This window comes from Colius striatus, chromosome 18 (genome assembly GCF_028858725.1).
Source record: "Colius striatus isolate bColStr4 chromosome 18, bColStr4.1.hap1, whole genome shotgun sequence".
Taxonomy (NCBI): domain Eukaryota; kingdom Metazoa; phylum Chordata; class Aves; order Coliiformes; family Coliidae; genus Colius; species Colius striatus.
Genome location: NC_084776.1, coordinates 11,298,922 through 11,316,788, shown reverse-complemented (window position 1 = coordinate 11,316,788; position 17,867 = coordinate 11,298,922). Strand labels below are relative to the sequence as shown.

The window sequence follows — 17,867 nt, the reverse complement described above, 5'->3', positions numbered from 1 at the left end:
TTCCCCCTTTGTTTCCCAGCATCCACAGAGAGAAAAGCCAGCCTGACCCTGCTCCCTCCTTCATTGCACGTCCCAGGGAAAAGGTCAGAAAGCACAGCAAAAACTGTCTGAGCCCACAGTGATGCTCTTACAGCTGCAGGCCTCCAACCCCGTGCTGAGCAGCCGGGCAGCACCCATCCCTGGGGCCTCCCTTCACCCCAGCTCCGAGCCATGGGGCTCTGAAAGGTCTCGGGAGCTCAGGTCTCCCTGGGAAGCAGCCAGACGTCTGCTCTTGAGCCACTCTGCAAAGCTCACACAGCACCCCTGGAGATGAAGATTTTGAAGTGTGATCAAAGAGACTGCTGGAGATAGCAAGGAGGATTAATGCTGCTGCAAAAGCACGAGGAAAGCTCCTTACTTATTCCAGAGGGGCTTCTTTCAAAGGAGCCTGAGGGAACGAGGCACTCAGAGCTCCTCGGATCCTTTATTTAGTTTGCAAATCCTGCGCTGGAGTGGTGCACAAGTGTGACCCCTGAAGCATGACTCTCCAAGCATGTCTGCTTGAGTGAAAAGCTGAATCGATTCTGCCTGTGTTGGTGGCTTCCTGCAGCTGCTCCTCCTCCGTGTCAGAGCCCCCCTCGCTGCTGGAAACAGCCGAGGGTACAAGGCACTTAGAGAAATAAACACGGGACCAGCACCACACGGAACCCACGTGGGCTGCGTGTGCAAGGGAAGGCGCTGAGGCAGCTCTGGGTCTGACTCCTGGGTCTGATTCCTTCCCCAGGGGTTTATGATGGACGCAGTGTGCCAGGAGACGCAGCTCCTGACAGATCCAGGCTGCAGCGCTGTGTGAGCGGGGCCTTCCCCCACCACCCCAGGAGGAACCCCTTCTGTCCTGACTTTGGTGATTCTCCACTGTTCATGTCTCCCTGCACTTTTTTTCCCTCCTTTTGCAGTTACAAAACACAGAAGGAAGACCCTGGGGGGAAGTTTGTTCCCCAGATGGTTTCATGTTCATGGTGTCTTAATCAAACCCACCACTGCCGGTGCTACCACGGAGGGTCCCAGCTCCAGGACAGCAAGGAGGAGGCCAGTAAAAAGGCGAAAAGAGTAAATAAAGAACCTGTTCTCATACAAATCTTCATGACAATAACAAGAAAAGAAAAGTTAGGAAGGGCAGAGGAGAAAGGCAGGCCCAGGCCCAGGCCTGGCTGCAGTGAATGCCTTCCAGCCTTCTGCTGCGTCCCCCACCCCTCAGCTCTTTCCCTGTCCCTCAGCTCTTCCCCCATCCCTCAGCTCTTCTCCCATCCCTCAGCTCTTCCCCGTCCCTCAGCTCTTCTCCCATCCCTCAGCTCTTCCCCCGTCCCTCAGCTCTTCCCCCATCCCTCAGCTCTTCCCCCATCCCTCAGCTCTTCTCCCATCCCTCAGCTCTTCTCCCATCCCTCAGCTCTTCCCCCATCCCTCAGCTCTTCTCCCATCCCTCAGCTCTTCCCCCGTCCCTCAGCTCTTCCCTCGTCCCTCAGCTCTTCCCTCATCTCTCAGCTCTTCCCCCGTCCCTCAGCTCTTCCCCCATCCCTCAGCTCTTCCCCCATCCCTCAGCTCTTCCCCATCCCTCAGCTCTTCCCCCATCCCTGCAGACTGGGCAGGAGCCCGATGGCTGAGCCTCCAGCACAATGCAGACGGGTTGGGCGTTGTTGGGAAACGCGGCACACGTGACGTGCTGTTGTTCCTGATTTGATTAATGAAGCGATGGGGCTAATGGGGCATTGCACAGCCCCCCCAGCACCTTGTCGCCAACCCACTCAGCCAGGACCTTCCCCTCGGAGCGTTAATTCCCCAGCACTTGCCTTTCCCAACCTTGTCAGGTGATTGTTTATGAAAGATGAATGTTTACAATAATAGCAGGTGACGGGGGCTGATGTATGTGGTGTTAATGAATTAAATCATCAGTTTGGTAATAACTGGCATGTGTATTTGTCAAAAGGGAACCAGCAGGACATTAGCATTCTGCAGCCACCCAACCTTTATCTCCTGGTCTTGTGTTTGACAACCGCCCCCAGATAGCCCATGAATAAAATACAGAGTGGTACCCAGACATAATTAAACTGCCAGTGTGGATGTACCTAAATGAACTTGATATCTTAATGACAATAGATAGCAGACAAATGATGAAGGTGGCACAAAAAGGGCTGTGTGTAACGAGCACCCCACCCTGGCTGTGGTGAGGGCTGTGGTGAGGGGCTGCCGTGGGGATCCTCCTCACCCACCATCATCCACCCACCTCCCAGACCCCTCATCATCCGCAGGGCATCCCTTCACCCTGGGGCTGTGCCATGGCTCAACCCTGCTGCTGAGGGCAGATGGCATGGGGCTGGTGGCTGGCTTGTGGCCATGGGGGAAGGAGCCCACTGGCATCTCTCTCCCCCTCTCCTCCAGAAATCCCTCCTTCACCCCACTGCTCTGCACCTACTCCTCACTGGCCCCGCTGCACCCGCTCCTCCAGACACCTGCTGCCGTGCAGACATGATTTTAGGGATACAATTAAATTACCAGCCACGGGGGGTTTTTTGTTGGGTGTTTTCTGCATGGAGATTGTTTTCCAGGGGAGAAGCCACTCCTCAGGGGACAGGCTGCTCACAGGAGCCGGGCTGCTGGGTGGGTAATGCAGAGAACTCAGCAGCACGGGCAGAGCCACAGCTCCTCCTCAGCCCCATCCTCTGGGAATGAGCCTCCTCTCCCAGCACCCAAGGGTTTGACACTCCCTCCTCTTCCTCCTCCTCCTCCTCCTCCTCCTCAGCAGGGCCCATGGCTGCCGTCCTGGTGCTGCCCCACACACGTAGCCGCCCGCTCCCCGAGGGCCATGCTCAGCCCCTCTGCCGCAGGGGCACCACAGCCCTGTGGCTCCAGCAGTAATTGCTGCTTATTGCTCTAATGGCTCCTGTTCCAGCAGCAAATGAGCGATGTAACGTGAGGATCAGCCTTGTTAAAGACATAATAATGGGAAACTACAGTGTGTGCCTCAGGGAAGGAAAGCTGCCCCGTTACAGGAGGTACAGAAGGAAGGGATACAGGAGGAAGGGATACAGGAGGAAGGGATACAGGAGGAAGGCTGCCCTGTTACAGGGGATACAAAAGGAAGGGATACAGGAGGAAGGCTGCCCTGTTACAGGGGATACAAAAGGAAGGGATACAGGAGGAAGGCTGCCCTGTTACAGGGGATACAGAAAGAAGGGATACAGGAGGAAGGCTGCCCTGTTACAGGGGATACAGGAGGAAGGGATACAGGAGGAAGGCTGCCCCGTTACAGGGGATACAGAAGGAAGGTTGCCCCGTTACAGGGGATACAGAAAGAAGGGATACAGGAGGAAGGCTGCCCTGTTACAGGGGATACAGGAGGAAGGGATACAGGAGGAAGGCTGCCCTGTTACAGGGGATACAGAAAGAAGGGATACAGGAGGAAGGCTGCCCTGTTACAGGGGATACAGGAGGAAGGGATACAGGAGGAAGGCTGCCCTGTTACAGGGGATACAAAAGGAAGGGATACAGGAGGAAGGCTCCCTGTTACAGGGGATACAGAAAGAAGGGATACAGGAGGAAGGCTGCCCTGTTACAGGGGATACAGGAGGAAGGGATACAGAAGGAAGGCTGCCCTGTTACAGGGGATACAGAAGGAAGGGATACAGGAGGAAGGCTGCCCTGTTACAGGGGATACAGAAGGAAGGGATACAGGAGGAAGGCTGCCCTGTTACAGGGGATACAGAAGGAAGGGATACAGGAGGAAGGCTGCCCTGTTACAGGGGATACAGAAGGAAGGGATACAGGAGGAAGGCTGCCCTGTTACAGGGGATACAGGAGGAAGGGATACAGGAGGAAGGCTGCCCTGTTACAGGGGATACAGAAGGAAGGGATACAGAAGGAAGATTGCCCTGTTACAGGGGATACAGGAGGAAGGGATACAGGAGGAAGGCTGCCCTGTTACACAGGATATGGCCACACTGGCATTTGAGTCCCTGCCTACTGCTGCTACAGCTCCAGCCTATTTGACCACAAGCAGCTCAGACAGCAGCCGGCTCCACTGGGTCCACAATGACCCAGCCCATGAGTCAGGAGCTGCAGCAAAGGCAGCACGGGAAATGAGAACTGCAACAGGTCCTATCTGCCTCTAGAAAAGAGATAAGGGGAAACTGCTTCATGAAAATGAAGGAAGTACATCAGATTTGGGGGAAAACATCCTAAAACCCATCAGGACGCCACAGCCTGGAGTGCCACAGGGACAGCCAGCTCAGAGAGCAGCCCACTGGAGGTAGCACAGCAAGTTCTGATGCAGGATGGAGTGTGGAGATGGGTGCAAAGGAACAGAAAACAGGAAAAGGTGGCACCAGTGTGGTCCAGCCTGCCCAGGAAGTGACAGGAGGCACACGGGCACGTGCTCACATGTCTTCAGCAATGCCAGTCACCAGCAGAAAGATGCAGCCAAAGAGCTCTGGGTCCCTACCAGGTGAAACCTTCAACTTACCACCCTCTGCCCATTCACCCCCCCGAATATCTGGCCCTGGCTGCCAGTTATTTAGCCATTGCTCTCCTCCCCAGCAAAGGCATCCTGGTGGTGCACCCTCATTAGGCAGTAATGGTGATTTCATTAGATTAAATAACTCCATGAACCCCAGAGACCAACAGCACTTTAGAGCCGGAGCCTCGGAGTTCGAATTACTGTTATTTAACATTGATTAGATTACAAGGCAAATCCAATTTTCCCCCTAAACACGATGGCTCTGAGATCTACCTCGCAGGAGACAGGAAGAACAGCATTCCTGGAAACCCCTGATGAGAGGGGACTGTGCTGAGTCAGCAGTGCTGGGGTGACTCGCGGGCTCAAGCCCAGGCTCCTTCTTTGGGAGGGGATCAGGGTGCAGGGCTCTTCCCATCACCTCTGCCTTTGCTTTGCTCCAAAACCCAGACCTGCCATGCCACCTTATCACCCCCTCCAGCATGAGCAGCACCAGGAAATAATTGGGCCTCTGACCCATGGCCCAGCAGTGGCTGAGGCCATTAATCACTCCTTAAAGCTCCCTCCCTGCCAGCCCCTTCCCCACGGCCACAGCTCCCAGCGAGGGACGTGCCTCTTGGCTGTGGCTCTGCCTGGGTCTCTCCCTTCCCCACATCCCCAGGATCCTGTCAGATTCCTTTTCATGGCTCTGGGAACCTGAGGGCTCAGAGCAGGCTGGGAAGGGTTGGTCTGAGCAGGAGTGGGACCATCTCACGGTGCAGTGAGTGCCCTGTCCCAAGGGCAGCGTGGGCACAATGGGGCTGTTTGCCCAGGGCAGATGAGGAGAGCTCACATCCTCCACACAGGTATCAAAACCCCCAGCAGGCAGGCTGACACTGAGCTGGAGAGGCTGTCAGACCCTAAACCACAGCAAGCATTGGTCCCAGGGGGCTGCAGCTGTGGGGCAGGGTCAGGAGGGCCCAGGCACCCTACAAATGCCTACAGCTGCTGCAGGAAGTTCAGACAGGCTCACTTGCTGGCCCATAGGGCATAAGAGATGTGGTTTTGTCTTTGCATCTAGTGTGAGCTCACCCAGCTCACACAGCCCCGGGCCCTGCAGCACAAGCTGACCAGGTGCAGGTGTTCCATGGTCATTCATACCCAAACCACTCAGACCACAGGCACAAAGGCCAGTGCTCTCTTCTCTGCTATCAGCTACCAGCCACTTTATCCCCTCCCAGAAAATGTGTTTCTAGTCAAATAACATTGATCACAATTGTCCCCAGTAACAGTTTTGGTAAGAAGAGGCTCCCTGGGTGCCCCTTACCCACGAGCTAATTCTTGTGCCAGCAGCAGAAGCAAATCCCTGTGTCCCTCCCAGCTAAGACTCCCTTTGACAGAGTTGGCTTCTGGTCATTCATGTCAAACAGAAGCATCTTTGCTAAGCACTTCTGGAGCCCTTTTAGCCAAAACCCTCCTGTGGCAGCCAGTTTCTCACTGTTTGAAGTCCCTATTTCTGCCTCTTGCCAACCTGTTGCTGACGGTACAGATGGAGACATGAGAGGGGTGGCCACTGCCTTGGCCACCCCATGAACTTTCCCTCTCAGCAGCTTCTGGACCCAGTCTGTGATGAGAGACTTTAGCTGAGCTCAAGAGCATCCAGAGCATCCTTCCTGGGCAAGCTTCACAGCTCACAGCCACTTGATAATGGAGTGTGTGAGTGCAGCAGAGGAGGAAAGGCAAGATGGCCAGTGGGCACCCAGGGAGATAAAGATGCAACTAAGTGTCCTTCCAGATGAAGCCAATCCTGCAGCAGCCTGGGCCTGGGGGGGTGATGGCCCCAGCCCTGAAGCAGATGGAAAGGGCTTCTCTAACGTGTGGCAAAGCAACAGCAGAGTGAGAAACTCCACAACCTGCCATGAGCTATGGCTGCAGGGAGAGCCAGTCACTGCCCTGTGCAGCCAGGCTGGGAAGAAGCAAGCACTGGGGCAGCTGCCAGTGCAGGGCTGTGCTCAGCATCCTCATCCTCCTCTTCCTCCTCAGCAGCAAGGTGCTGCTGGAACTGAGGTGCACAGGCTGTGTCCCCCCAGCCCTGCACAGGAGGCAGCTGGGCCAAGGGTCTGCCCCAACCCACGCTCCACACAGCCACATTTGGCTTTTGGGTTTTATCGTCTATGGTGAAGGAGACACCAACCATCATCACACGAGTACAGGGCTGATAAACACAGGCACACACCTACGGGCAGACACTGTTATTCACACAGCACAGTCCAGCAGCACAAGAGGACCAGATTACTGAGCAAGCTTTGCTCCTTGCTGTGATGAGCAGCTTTGGCACAGAGAAAAACCCAAAACATCTTGCAGACCAGAAGTGAGGCTGCTTCCTGGGCACCAAAGGCCTGTGCCCTGAGCCCCAGCAGCTCTCTGCCAGCAGCCAGGGGCCCAGCAGCTCTGGGGACCGGGACACGGATGACTGCAGCCACCTCAAAGTCCAGAGTTAACGTTAAGGGGCAGGGACTAGAATTACCTGAGCTGGAAGTTAGCCCGGACACAGGGATTAGCACCCTCAGCCCTTGTAAGAGGAGTCAGGGGAACTTTCCACGACCTTCAGCACAAGGAGCAGTCTGAGGGGCCCAGCAGCCCCAGGGGATGTGGCTGATGCTGAGGGAGGCTCAGCAGACCCCAACATCCCTCATCAGTGCCTGTGCCAGCCGGGCTCCCTGCCTGCCACAGGCAGAGGCAGCTGGCAGCAGCGTGGAGAGAGGTGCCAGGAGGCCCCTGTGCTCAGCCCTGCTCTGCCACAGCCTCTGGGCACGTTTCTGCCCACTTCCCCTGCAGTGCCCTCGCTTCCACGGATGGTGCCAAGGCCTCAGCCCAGTGCTGCTGTGGGATGGGCTGTGGGGCCACCGCTCTGCCAATATCCCCCAGCATGGCACTGGCAGGTGAGAGACGGTATGGCTGAGGGCACTGACAAATTGTGCCCCAGAGGGAGACACAGCCTCCTCCTGGCCTCACCAGCTCCACCTTTGCAAACCACAATGACACATTAATGGCACAAGAGTGATGTCCCCAGGGTAACCCAATGCTCCTCCATCCCACGGGACCCCCACGGGCACTGACCCTGCAGCAGCAGCACAGAGACAGCCCCTCCTGCACCCCCTGAGCAAAACACCTTCTTAATGTGTCTTAAAACAAAACTTAGCAAGGCACAGCCTGGAGCCCAGCAATGTCTGAGACCAAAGGGATTTAAGGAACAAGTTTCCAGCTGGAGGAAAGACTCCAGAGCCAACAAAGTCCAGACAGAAAGTGGAGAAAGCAGCATCTCCAGCTGGTGTGTCTGGGGGCTGACAGCACGTCAGCACTGAGGGGCACTGAGCCTGGAGCCTGATGTTGAGGTGCTGAGCCAGGCCAGGCCCCCTCCTCAGGCTCCCTGCACACCACTTCTCCCAGGCCATGGCATCTCCTGCCTTCCACTCATTAACCTTGTACCAGAGAGGTCTGCACACAGGTTTCTTCACTTCTTTTACTCTGAGCCAGAACACGACAACACTTGGGAATTTCTCCCCAAAAAGGGCTTCCCCTGGTCCAGGTCAGATCGTGTAAAAGTGTAATGAGGAAAGATGCTGGTGTATGGTCCTGGACATCACAGTACCATGAAAGCAGAAATGGGGTGTTAATGACACAACACTTGAGAGCCCAAAGATGCATGTGTGAGAGCACACACACACAATCAGATAAACCAACTGGATTTGATCTTTCCCCATAAAAGGCTTCCCCAGAGAGTGAGGGCTGTGGGAGGGAGCCCCTTCCAGCAGGTGATGTCAGAACAAATCAGCCTGGCTCTGAAACTTTCAGCCAGAGACCCCAACAGAGTAACTAACTAACTAGCCAGCTTCCCATCACAGCCTTGTGCTTGAACCTGAACATCCTGCAGCAGGGGAGGTGTGAGGAGGGCAGCACGGCCAGCTGACCCAACCATTCACCTCCCCAGCTTCAGCCACGTTGGGGAGCTGGAGCCCAGCAGTATGGCCCAGGCAGGAGAAGCTGCTGCATCTCCTGCTCCCTCCCAGGAGCTGGGCAGGATCCACTGAGGCTGCTGCATCTCCTGCTCCCTCCCAACCAAGAGCTGGGCAGGATCTGTTGAGGCTGCTGCATCTCCTGCTCCCTCCCAGGAGCTGGGCAGGATCTGTTGAGGCTGCTGCATCTCCTGCTCCCTCCCAACCAAGAGCTGGGCAGGATCTGTTGAGGCTGCTGCCCTCATGACCCAAACAGCTTTGTACAGAGGTGTCTGGATGCCTGCAGTTGCCCAGGAGGGATCTTCTCATATGACACTTGGGCAGGGTTGTTCAAAAATAGGGAAAACAAACCACACAAGGTTTCCAGAGCTTCCCCAGGACAGTGATGGGAAGATTCTCCTTTATCTGCCACCAGAAACGGACCCAGCAACAGCCTCGAGCCTGTGGGAGTCTGAGCACGGAACTTTATATCTCTGCAACAGATGGTGTTGCAACAGGGAGATGTTGTGAACCTCCTCACTTCCAGGAAGCAAGAAGGATGATCTTGCCTTGCATGAAGGAAACTGGTATTTCCTTTTGCTGAAAGATTTCCTCCTGCAGAATCATATAATTTGGTGAAAGAAACCCCAGGAATCATTCACTCCTCGAGCAACTCTCGCTGCAGGCACTGTCTGCCCACGAACCAACCCAGGCAGTTGCAAGGGCTCAGGATGGTGCAGTTTGGAGGCCAATGTCCCCAGGATGGCCCCAGTCCCACAGACCAGGGATGAACAGCCCCCACTGACCCACTGGGGCTTTGTAAGGGGGTAAGAGCCCCCTTACAGTACCCGATGCAACTCCAACAGCAGCCTGACTTGTTTTCCTCCCATAATACATGCACTTCATGAGAAGTTGCAATGATTTACACCCACAACCCCTGCCCCTGTTTCCCCTCAGCAGCCTCTGCTGTTTCCCTGCAAAAGCAGTTTGGATGACCTCGGTATTCTCCGAGGGAAAAGTGCAATTAGCGGCTCAGGAGTTTCAATGTCTGCGTCAGGGAGGGGGCTCATGGCAGGTTATTCTCTGGTTTTCTGATTGGAAAAGCACCAGCTCCCTTCCCCAGAGTTTACTGCTCTTATTATGGACTTCAGAAGGTCGAGGTGAAATCCCATCTCAGCTGCAGTGAACAGACACATTGGTGGGGATGGCACAGGCAGAGCCCCCTGAAGGCAGCGGGGCCAGTGGCAGGGCCTTGTGCAAGGGGGGCACTTGCAAGATCCAACCCTGAAGGAGCACTGGTGGCACTGGTGGTCTAAGGGGGTGAACGTGCTGCTGCTCAAAAGTGTCTCACAGCTTCTGCCACAGCTGAGCTCAGCCCCCAGCAGCGGGAGCTCTGCGCTGTGTTCCATGAGCCCCAGCGCTGTGATTTCACTGACAACACCTTGCACGGCCGTGGCCATGTTTTGAGGATTGCTGAGCACAGCAGGCAGGGCCAGGAGCCCCACTGGCCCCAGAGACAAGGACAGTGCTGATTCCCTCCAAGGACTGGGGCATGAAGCAGTGCTGAAGAGGGGGATGAGCTCCATTGACCTCCCCAGTATATCCCCCTGCAGAGCGCAGGATCTGCTGAGAGAAGAGTCCAACCAGACCCTAAATACTGATTCCAATGCTTTCTAATGGGAATGGAGTTGACATCTCATCAACTCAGGAGCTCAGCCCATCATCAGGAACAGACACAAACCCTGGACATGAACTTCTCCCTCAAAACAAATAGAAGCAATATATACAGATGCAAAATGCTTAAAAGAACCACCAAAATGAATACCCTTTGAGCTTTGTTTGAGGAGTAAGAGGGGAAAGAGCCCAGCTCCAGCTCTTTGCAGTCAGGTCTTGCTGGGGGTGTGTGTCCAGCTGGTGCCATCCCTGGACAGTGACACCCATCAGATGTTCACACTGTCCAGCTCATCATAAGACAGTGAGCCAAAGGTGTGCCAAGGCTCCAGGACCTCTGCCAGCAGCTCTTGGGAGGTTCACCTGCTTTGGGTGCTATTTAACCCACAGCATGGCCCAGCAAGCTCAGACTCCATGTAGCACCTCATCCCTGTGCTGGAGAGAGGTGCTGCTGAGACACAGCCCCGTGGCACAGGGCAAAGACTTTCCTTCCACTTTACAGACGGGCAAACTGAGGCACACCACAACATCTCTCTGGCCTTGCTGAGCTCAGCACTCATCAACATTTCCAACAAGCCCCGTTGAGCTCCTTCAGCCACTCATAAGCCCATCTCCTCCTCACACACCTCCTCCATCTCCAAAGACTCCGCTGCCCAACCACCCAGCCCGCTGCCTGCTGGCCTCGTGCCCAGCTCTGCCCATCTCCACCAGTCCCTCTCAGCAAATTTCCTCTGTGTTGGGGCCAAGACCATCCTTTGTTCCCTATTTATGCAGCACCTGGCACCTTGAGCTCAGTACAGGGAAGTATCTGATTACACAGTTAATAAATAAACAAGGACCTTGATCCTCTTCAGCATGTGCTTGTCCAAGGCTGCAATTTCCAGAGAAACTGCTGCAGGCAGCACTTGCTGCTGCTAGTAATTGTGATGTGTTTGGGAGCAGAGATGTTCCCAGGATGAGGAGCAGGCACTGCCAACACAGCCCTTCCTACAAGCAGGTGTGCACAGAGCAGGAACAGGAAACCCAAACTGGCCCAAAGCCTGTGTCCAGTGGCACAGTGCATTTCTGGGCTGGGAACACCCTGAACGTGGCCAAAGAGCAGCTTCCTGCAGGGGCTGCAGGGATGGCTGACAAAGAGGGGGAGAAGAGCACCTAAAGCAGCTACTGCTACAGCATCTCCCTCCTGCAGGGGGGTTTACAGGGCTTTTCCTCCCGATGGCCACATGGTCCTGCTCCACCTTTCATACACAGGACTCGCTGCCCTGAAGCCTCCCTGGCATCACCCACAGGCTCCTGTCCCCACCCCTGTGCTCCCACCCTCACTGGGTGCTGCTCCCAGACTGTGACACAGGACCCCCTGGTCTTCCAGCCGTCTGCTGCTCCCAGCACAAACCAACACCCCCCAGCACAACCCAAACCTCCCCCAAGCCCCAGGGCTCCCATTTCACCACGGCTGGAGGCACAGAGGATGGGAAACAGCACAAGGTGGGACAGAGCTGCTGTAAGCACATCCCCCCCAAATACACCTCCTGTTCCTCCACCCCAGCCCTCTGCAGCAGCTGAGGTGTTCTCTGTTCCCTTTGACTCAGGAACACCAGTAGCTGCCTGGATTAGAAAGAAGAGGGGGGGGAAAAAAGCCTTGCAGAAAAATCCCAAGAGGACATTAATTAGAGAGAGAACTCCCCAGCCCTGGAAGTGTCAGGGAGGAGCGATACTTCAACTCCCAACTTGACGGAGTAACTCTGAATCATCTTTCATCTTCCCCTGGATGGGGTGCAAGCTAATGACAGTAGCTTGGCTCTGCTCTAGTGCAATTGGCACCGCTGCTATGGAGGCAGGGAGATGAAAACATATGAAATAAATGTTCCTGGGGTGACTGACAGTATAATGACATTCCAACAGGCAGCTCAATCAGCGCAGGGCTAACAAAGGATTAGAGGAACCGGCCAGACTCGCAAGATCACCCACAAATACAGACTGGTTTTTTTAATCCAGACGTTTTTTTTACTTGACTGGCTCAGCCCCTGTTCCTGGGAGTTTTCCCCGGGCTGTCTCCAGCCCTGTTCAGGGTGGGGGATGGTGGGCACGGTGGTTGAACTCTGTTAGGGCTGTGCTCACCTGCTATTGAACTCTGTTAGCTCAACAGCCGCGTTCGGGGCTGGAGCGGGGATTCCTGCGCTGGGAAGGCAACGGGAGCATTGTGGGCTGCCCTTGCCCTCCTTGTGTCCCCGTAGAAAGAGAGGACTTGTAAATCGAGAAGAGGGAAAGCTGCCGTCGGCACACACCTTCCCCGGGTGTTCAGCCCACACACGAAGGTGTCACACTTCCCAAATTAAATCGCTCCGAGTGGTTTCTGCACAACCAGCCTCTCGGCAGGGCAACTGCCTTCCTATCCAGCACAGCTGCGGCTACACCATCGCTTCACTTCTGCAAGGGAAGGTGTTTTCGGGCACTCTGTGGCACCCCGGCAGGCGACAGGATTCCCCGCGGGTACCAGCCACCCCCGTCCCGCTGCCCAGCGCCAGCTCAGCCCGGTCCCCGAGCTGCTCCTGGGGGCTCCTCCCGCGCCCGAAGCCCCGCAGCCACCCCGCCACGGTCCCGGCGCGGCATCCCCGTGACGCCAGAGCCCTCCGCACCGTCCGTCCGTCCGTCCGTCCGTCCGTCCGCGGCTGCCCGCGGCGCTTCCTGCGGGCGCCGAAAGCGAACCCCGGTGTTTATACCTCGTAATGATGCTGTTTAGTCTGACTGCTGGGAAACAGAAATGCACGTGAAACCTGAGCCTCTGATGCCAAAGATAAGAACTCGGGAGCCCTGGCAAACATCTGGCTGCTTCCCCGGCACCGAACCCTCACCGGAGATTCCGGCAAAGCCGAGGGAGAAGCAGGTATTGTTGGACACTGAGCGTTTCTAATGGGCTGGTGGCTGGGGAGCAGTGGGCTGACACCGCAGCTCTGCCAGCACACCAGCGCTCTGTGTGCTAGTAAAGATTGCTCACACAAGCAGAGCCAGCAAGATGAGGTCTCAAAGGAATAATCCCATACAAAGAATCCACTGTACCTCAGCCTCCACAGGGCTCATCAAACAAACAAACAAAAAGAGAGGGTGAAATTCAACACACACCAAATACCAGAACCAAGGAAACTGCAGCAACTAATGGGAGAGCTCATGCACCCAAGGCGAAGGCACAACGATTACACAAGCAGCCTGAGGGCAGCTCCTCCAGCACTGAGCTGCACCATCAAGACCAAACCTCTGGAATCATCACCCCCCGTCACCGAGGGCTCTGCCGTGCCCTGAACGCCCGTGGCTCCTCCTCCATCCAGGGAGCTCAGGCAGCGTTCCCACCAGCGGGTCTTTCCCGCTGCCATCTGCTCCTCAAGGCCACGAGAGCATCTTTGATAAACGAGCTTTTCTGCGTAGCCATCAGGAACGTCAGTAGGTGCCACCCCAAGGCCGGGTGTTTATTTTTCGAAGTCAAGGCTTGATTAAAGCCCTTGAGGTTTTTCAGATCGGTTTGTAGCGTTTCCCGGCTGATCCTGGGTCAGCCTGTGGAAACGGGAGAAACGCACGCTAAAAATATGATTCTGTAGATAGCTTCAGCCCACACGAAAGGAAACGTTCGTGCCGGGAGAACCCCCCACGCAAAGCCCAGCGCGTTCCTGCCGGCACCGGCGGCTGCACCGCGACCCTCCTGAGCCCCGCGACCCTCCTGAGCCCCGCGGCCCTCCTGAGCCCCCCGACCCTCCTCAGCCCCGCGACCCTCCTCAGCCCCGCGACCCTCCTCAGCCCCGCGACCCTCCTGAGCCCCGCGGCCCTCCTGAGCCCCGCGGCCCTCCTGAGCCCCGCGGCCCTCCTCAGCCCCGCGACCCTCCTCAGCCCCGCGACCCTCCTCAGCCCCCCGACCCGCCACTCTCACACAAACACTCGGACTGTCAGTACTATCCCACTCCGCCTTTCAACGCAGCCACCGCAAGCTGAGCTGAGCTCACCCTCTCCTCTCTGCTAACAGCTGAACAGCCCATGACAGTAAAACAAGCTCCAGGGGTACCCGAAATCCCCTCCTTTTGTTTGTTCATTCAAGAAAGCCACAAACACAGACACGCTCTGCGAAGGAGCAGTTTCGCCCCCGCCCTAACCAGTCCCTTCCATAGGAATCTGCCCGAAGACGCTGCTCTATTAACTTTAAAACGCGAGAGGAAAACATCTGAGCAACATTAGTGAGAATCCTGCCCCTTGGCTTTAACGTCCACTGTCTCATTTTAAAGGGGATACCTTTCATCTGGCTTAATGAAGCAGGGTGAGCGCGTGGGCTGCACTCCTGGAACTGACAATTCGGGGTTATTCATAACCGAGCCGCTGAAACATTTGCATGGAAACTGTGTTTTCTGCAGAGAGGAAAGGTGCAGCTCTGCCCGGGAGCTGCGGATACGGCGCTGCTCGGCTGCCAGTTACATCAGCCACAGGTTTTGCACAGCCACCTCGTAGAAGAGCCGAGGAGCTGCGAGATGTTGGGGGACCCGAGCTCCTCGGGGTGCGGGGTTTGCTCTGCCTCAGCATCCCCGCGCAGTCCCCGGGGCGACGGGGCACCCACCGCTCTCCCCACGTCAACCCCCGCCCGCAGGCATCACCCGGGCTGCGGGACGGACCCCGGGGAAGCGCCGGGCAGCGGCGGGAGCGGAGCAGGGGGGTGAGGGGACGAGGTTGCGGGGAGCGGGAAGGAGGGTGTGCGGAGAGAGACGGGCTGAGGGATTTGGGAGCGGTGGAGAGAGGGAGTGGGGAGAAGAGTGCCTGGGGAATCGGAGCCGAGGGAAGCGAGGCTGGGGGACTTCGGGATCGGCGGCCGGGTCTGGGGAGCGGGGGCAGGGCTTCGAGGAGCCGCGACCGGGCCCGGGGCAGTGGGGCTGGGGATCGGGGAGCCGCGGCCAGCGGGGGGCACTGCCGGCTCGCCCACGGCCCCGGCGCGGAGCCGCCGCCCGCCTCGGCCCGTCCCGTACCTGTACCAGGCGAGTCCCCGCTCGTAGTTGCGGTCGAAGAAGTGGGGCTCGGCGCCGACGGCGCGGACGTCGGGGTGCACCCGCAGGAACTCCAGCAGCGCCCGCGTGCCGCCCTTCTTCACGCCGATGATGATGGCCTGCGGCAGGCGCTTGCTGCCCTCGCCCAGCAGCAGCGCCAGGGTGCCGGCCGTGCCCGCCCCGCCGCCCGAGCCGCCGGCCCGGCTCCCGCCGCCCGCCGCCCCCGCCTCGCCCGGCGCCGCCTCCTGCCGCCGCCGCCGCTGCTTCAGCCGCTGCTGCAGCCGCTTGCGCCGCGCCGCCGCCGCCTGCCAGGGGGGCAGCTCGGCCGAGCCCCCCAGCAGCCCTCCGCCGCCGCCCTCCTCCTCCTCCGAGGCGGCGCCGGCGGCGATGATGGGCCCGGGCAGGGTCTGGCAGCGGTCGGCCAGGCAGTAGAAGACGTAGAGGGACATGAGGAGCGAGCAGAGCATCACCAGGAACTTCTTGAAGATGCTGCGGGGCAGCGGCTCTGCGGCGGGGGCGGCCGCCGCGCTCACGGCCATGCTACCCCGAGGCGGCGGCCGGGCGCGCTGGCCATGCTCCGCGGGCCCCGGCGCGGCCGCTCCGCGCAGCGCGGCGGGGAAGGGGCTGCGCGCCCCGGCGCCTCAGGGCGGCATCTCCCCGCGGGCGCGGGGCCGGGGGAGCGCGGGGCCGGCAGCCCGGCGGGGCCGGCGCTCGGCGCGGGGCTCCACGTGCGGCACCCGCCGCCGCAAACTTCGGCGGAGACATCGCCGGGCGCGGGGCGGGGCGGGCGGGCGGGGCGGGGGCAGGGCCGCTGCTGCACGGCCTCTCGGGCGGAGCGGCGTGCGGGGATGCCCCGGAGGCTGTCCCGGGGGGCAGGGGCATGTGGGGATGCGCCAGAGGCTGTCGCGGGGGGCAGCGGCATGTGGGGATGCCCCAGAGGCTGTCCCGGGGGGTAGCGGCATGTGGGGATGCGCCGGAGGCTGTACCGGGGGGGGCAAGGGGATGTGGGGATGCCCCAGAAGCTGTCCCGGGGGGCAGGGGCATGTGGGGATGCGCCGGAGGCTGTCCCGGGGGTGCAAAGGGATGTGGGGATGCCCCGGAGGCTGTCCCGGGGGGCAGGGGCATGTGGGGATGCGCCAGAGGCTGTCCGGGGGTGCAAAGGGATGTGGGGATGCCCCAGAGGCTGTCCCGGGGGGTAGCGGCATGTGGGGATGCGCCAGAGGCTGTACCGGGGGGTAGCGGCATGTGGGGATGCGCCAGAGGCTGTCCCGGGGGGCAGCGGCATGTGGGGATGCGCCAGAGGCTGTACCGGGGGGTAGCGGCATGTGGGGATGCGCCGGGACGTAGAGGGATGCGGGGGATGCTCGGGGAGGCTGTTTCGGAGGGGGAAGAGGGATGCGGGGCTGTCCCGGCAGATGGGGACAGAGAGATGCGGGGGGTGCCCGGGAGGCTGTCCCGGGGGTACAGGGATGCGGAGCTGTCCCGGGGAAAGAGAGATGCGGGAGTGCCGGGGAGGCTGTTCCAGGGGGCAGAGGGATGCGGCGGTGCCCGGGAGGCTGTCCCGGCGGGCAGACGGATGCAGGGATACCCCAGGGGGTAGAAGGATGCGGCGGTGCCCGGGAGGCTGTCCCGGCGGGCAGACGGATGCAGGGATGCCCCGAAGGCTGTCCCGGGGGACAGGGGGGTGCGGGGGAGGCTGTCCCGGGGGATGCAGGGATGTCCCGGACCCTTCCCGGGGAGCAGAGTGATGCGGGGGTGCACAAGAGGCTGTCCTGGGGGTGCGGGGTGAGGAGAGGAGCTCTCCCCTCTCCGCAGCGCTGCTCGGGGCGCTGGCTGCCCTGCCGCGCCGGTGCCCGCGGACGGCCGCGTTGGTCAGCAAACTGCGCGGGGCTTTTCCCTTACGCGTGTGCTGTGTGACACGGCCGTGGTGCGTCCCACCGCACTCCGACCGCCTTCCCGTCCCTCCACTCAGATACTTGACCTCCACACACCCCCATCCTTCTGCTACCTGAGCACACATGCCCAGCAATGATTTGTCCAATAATCACATCAACCCCTAAACACACAAATACCTTCACCTGGAAGGACAGTCCCCTTTAAAACCAGATTAACAGTGACATGGGTGTAAAATACATTTGAAGATGTCGGCCAGCAGTTACACTGAGCACCCAACACAGCCCTGAAAGACCTGAAGTCAGGCTTTTGCCTGCTCACCCCCCAGGCTGGCTGCAGACTCTGTCCCGCAGTTGGTGAGAAATATCTACAAGCACAACACGACATTGCTCTCAGAATTTGCTCTTCTCCTCTGAGAGTACATAAAATGTGGAAATAGCTATCAGCTTCATGCCTTGGCTGCCTGATTCTAAGGGCTTCATTATTTCCTTGCCTCTGGGAATGCCCTTTTAATTTGAAATGTTTGTCATAGATTACAGGATTTTTAAACAAACTTGCACATGAAACACTTGACTTAGATCTTTCTCCCCCCTCCCTTCTATTTGGTGTGGACCTAGCTGTGGAATTAAACTTCAGCTACTTGGAAATAAAGCTGGTGTATCCACAAATTATGCAATGAAAACAGAGGGCTTTGCAATGAATAAGGATCAGCCATCTGCAGAGCTGGCTGGCTAATAAAAATGTGTTTCCAAATAGTAAACAGGCCAAAATTAATAACAAATGTTATTTGCAATGAATTATTCTATTAGACACTCTCCCAACTTTATGACA

The 17,867-nt window shown here is 58.2% G+C and overlaps 1 protein-coding gene across 1 annotated transcript in view; it reads right to left on the bottom strand.

Annotated features, from left to right (window-relative positions):
• The window catches only part of HS3ST3A1 (heparan sulfate-glucosamine 3-sulfotransferase 3A1), a 31,027-nt gene extending 15,313 nt beyond the window's left edge, over positions 1-15,714 (bottom strand). Inside the window, exon 1 of the mRNA XM_062010814.1 lies at positions 15,126-15,714. Coding sequence (XP_061866798.1) covers positions 15,126-15,682 — 557 coding nt within the window. The 5' untranslated portion in view covers positions 15,683-15,714. The remainder of the gene's footprint in view (positions 1-15,125) is intronic.
• Between the last annotated feature and the right edge of the window lie 2,153 nt (positions 15,715-17,867).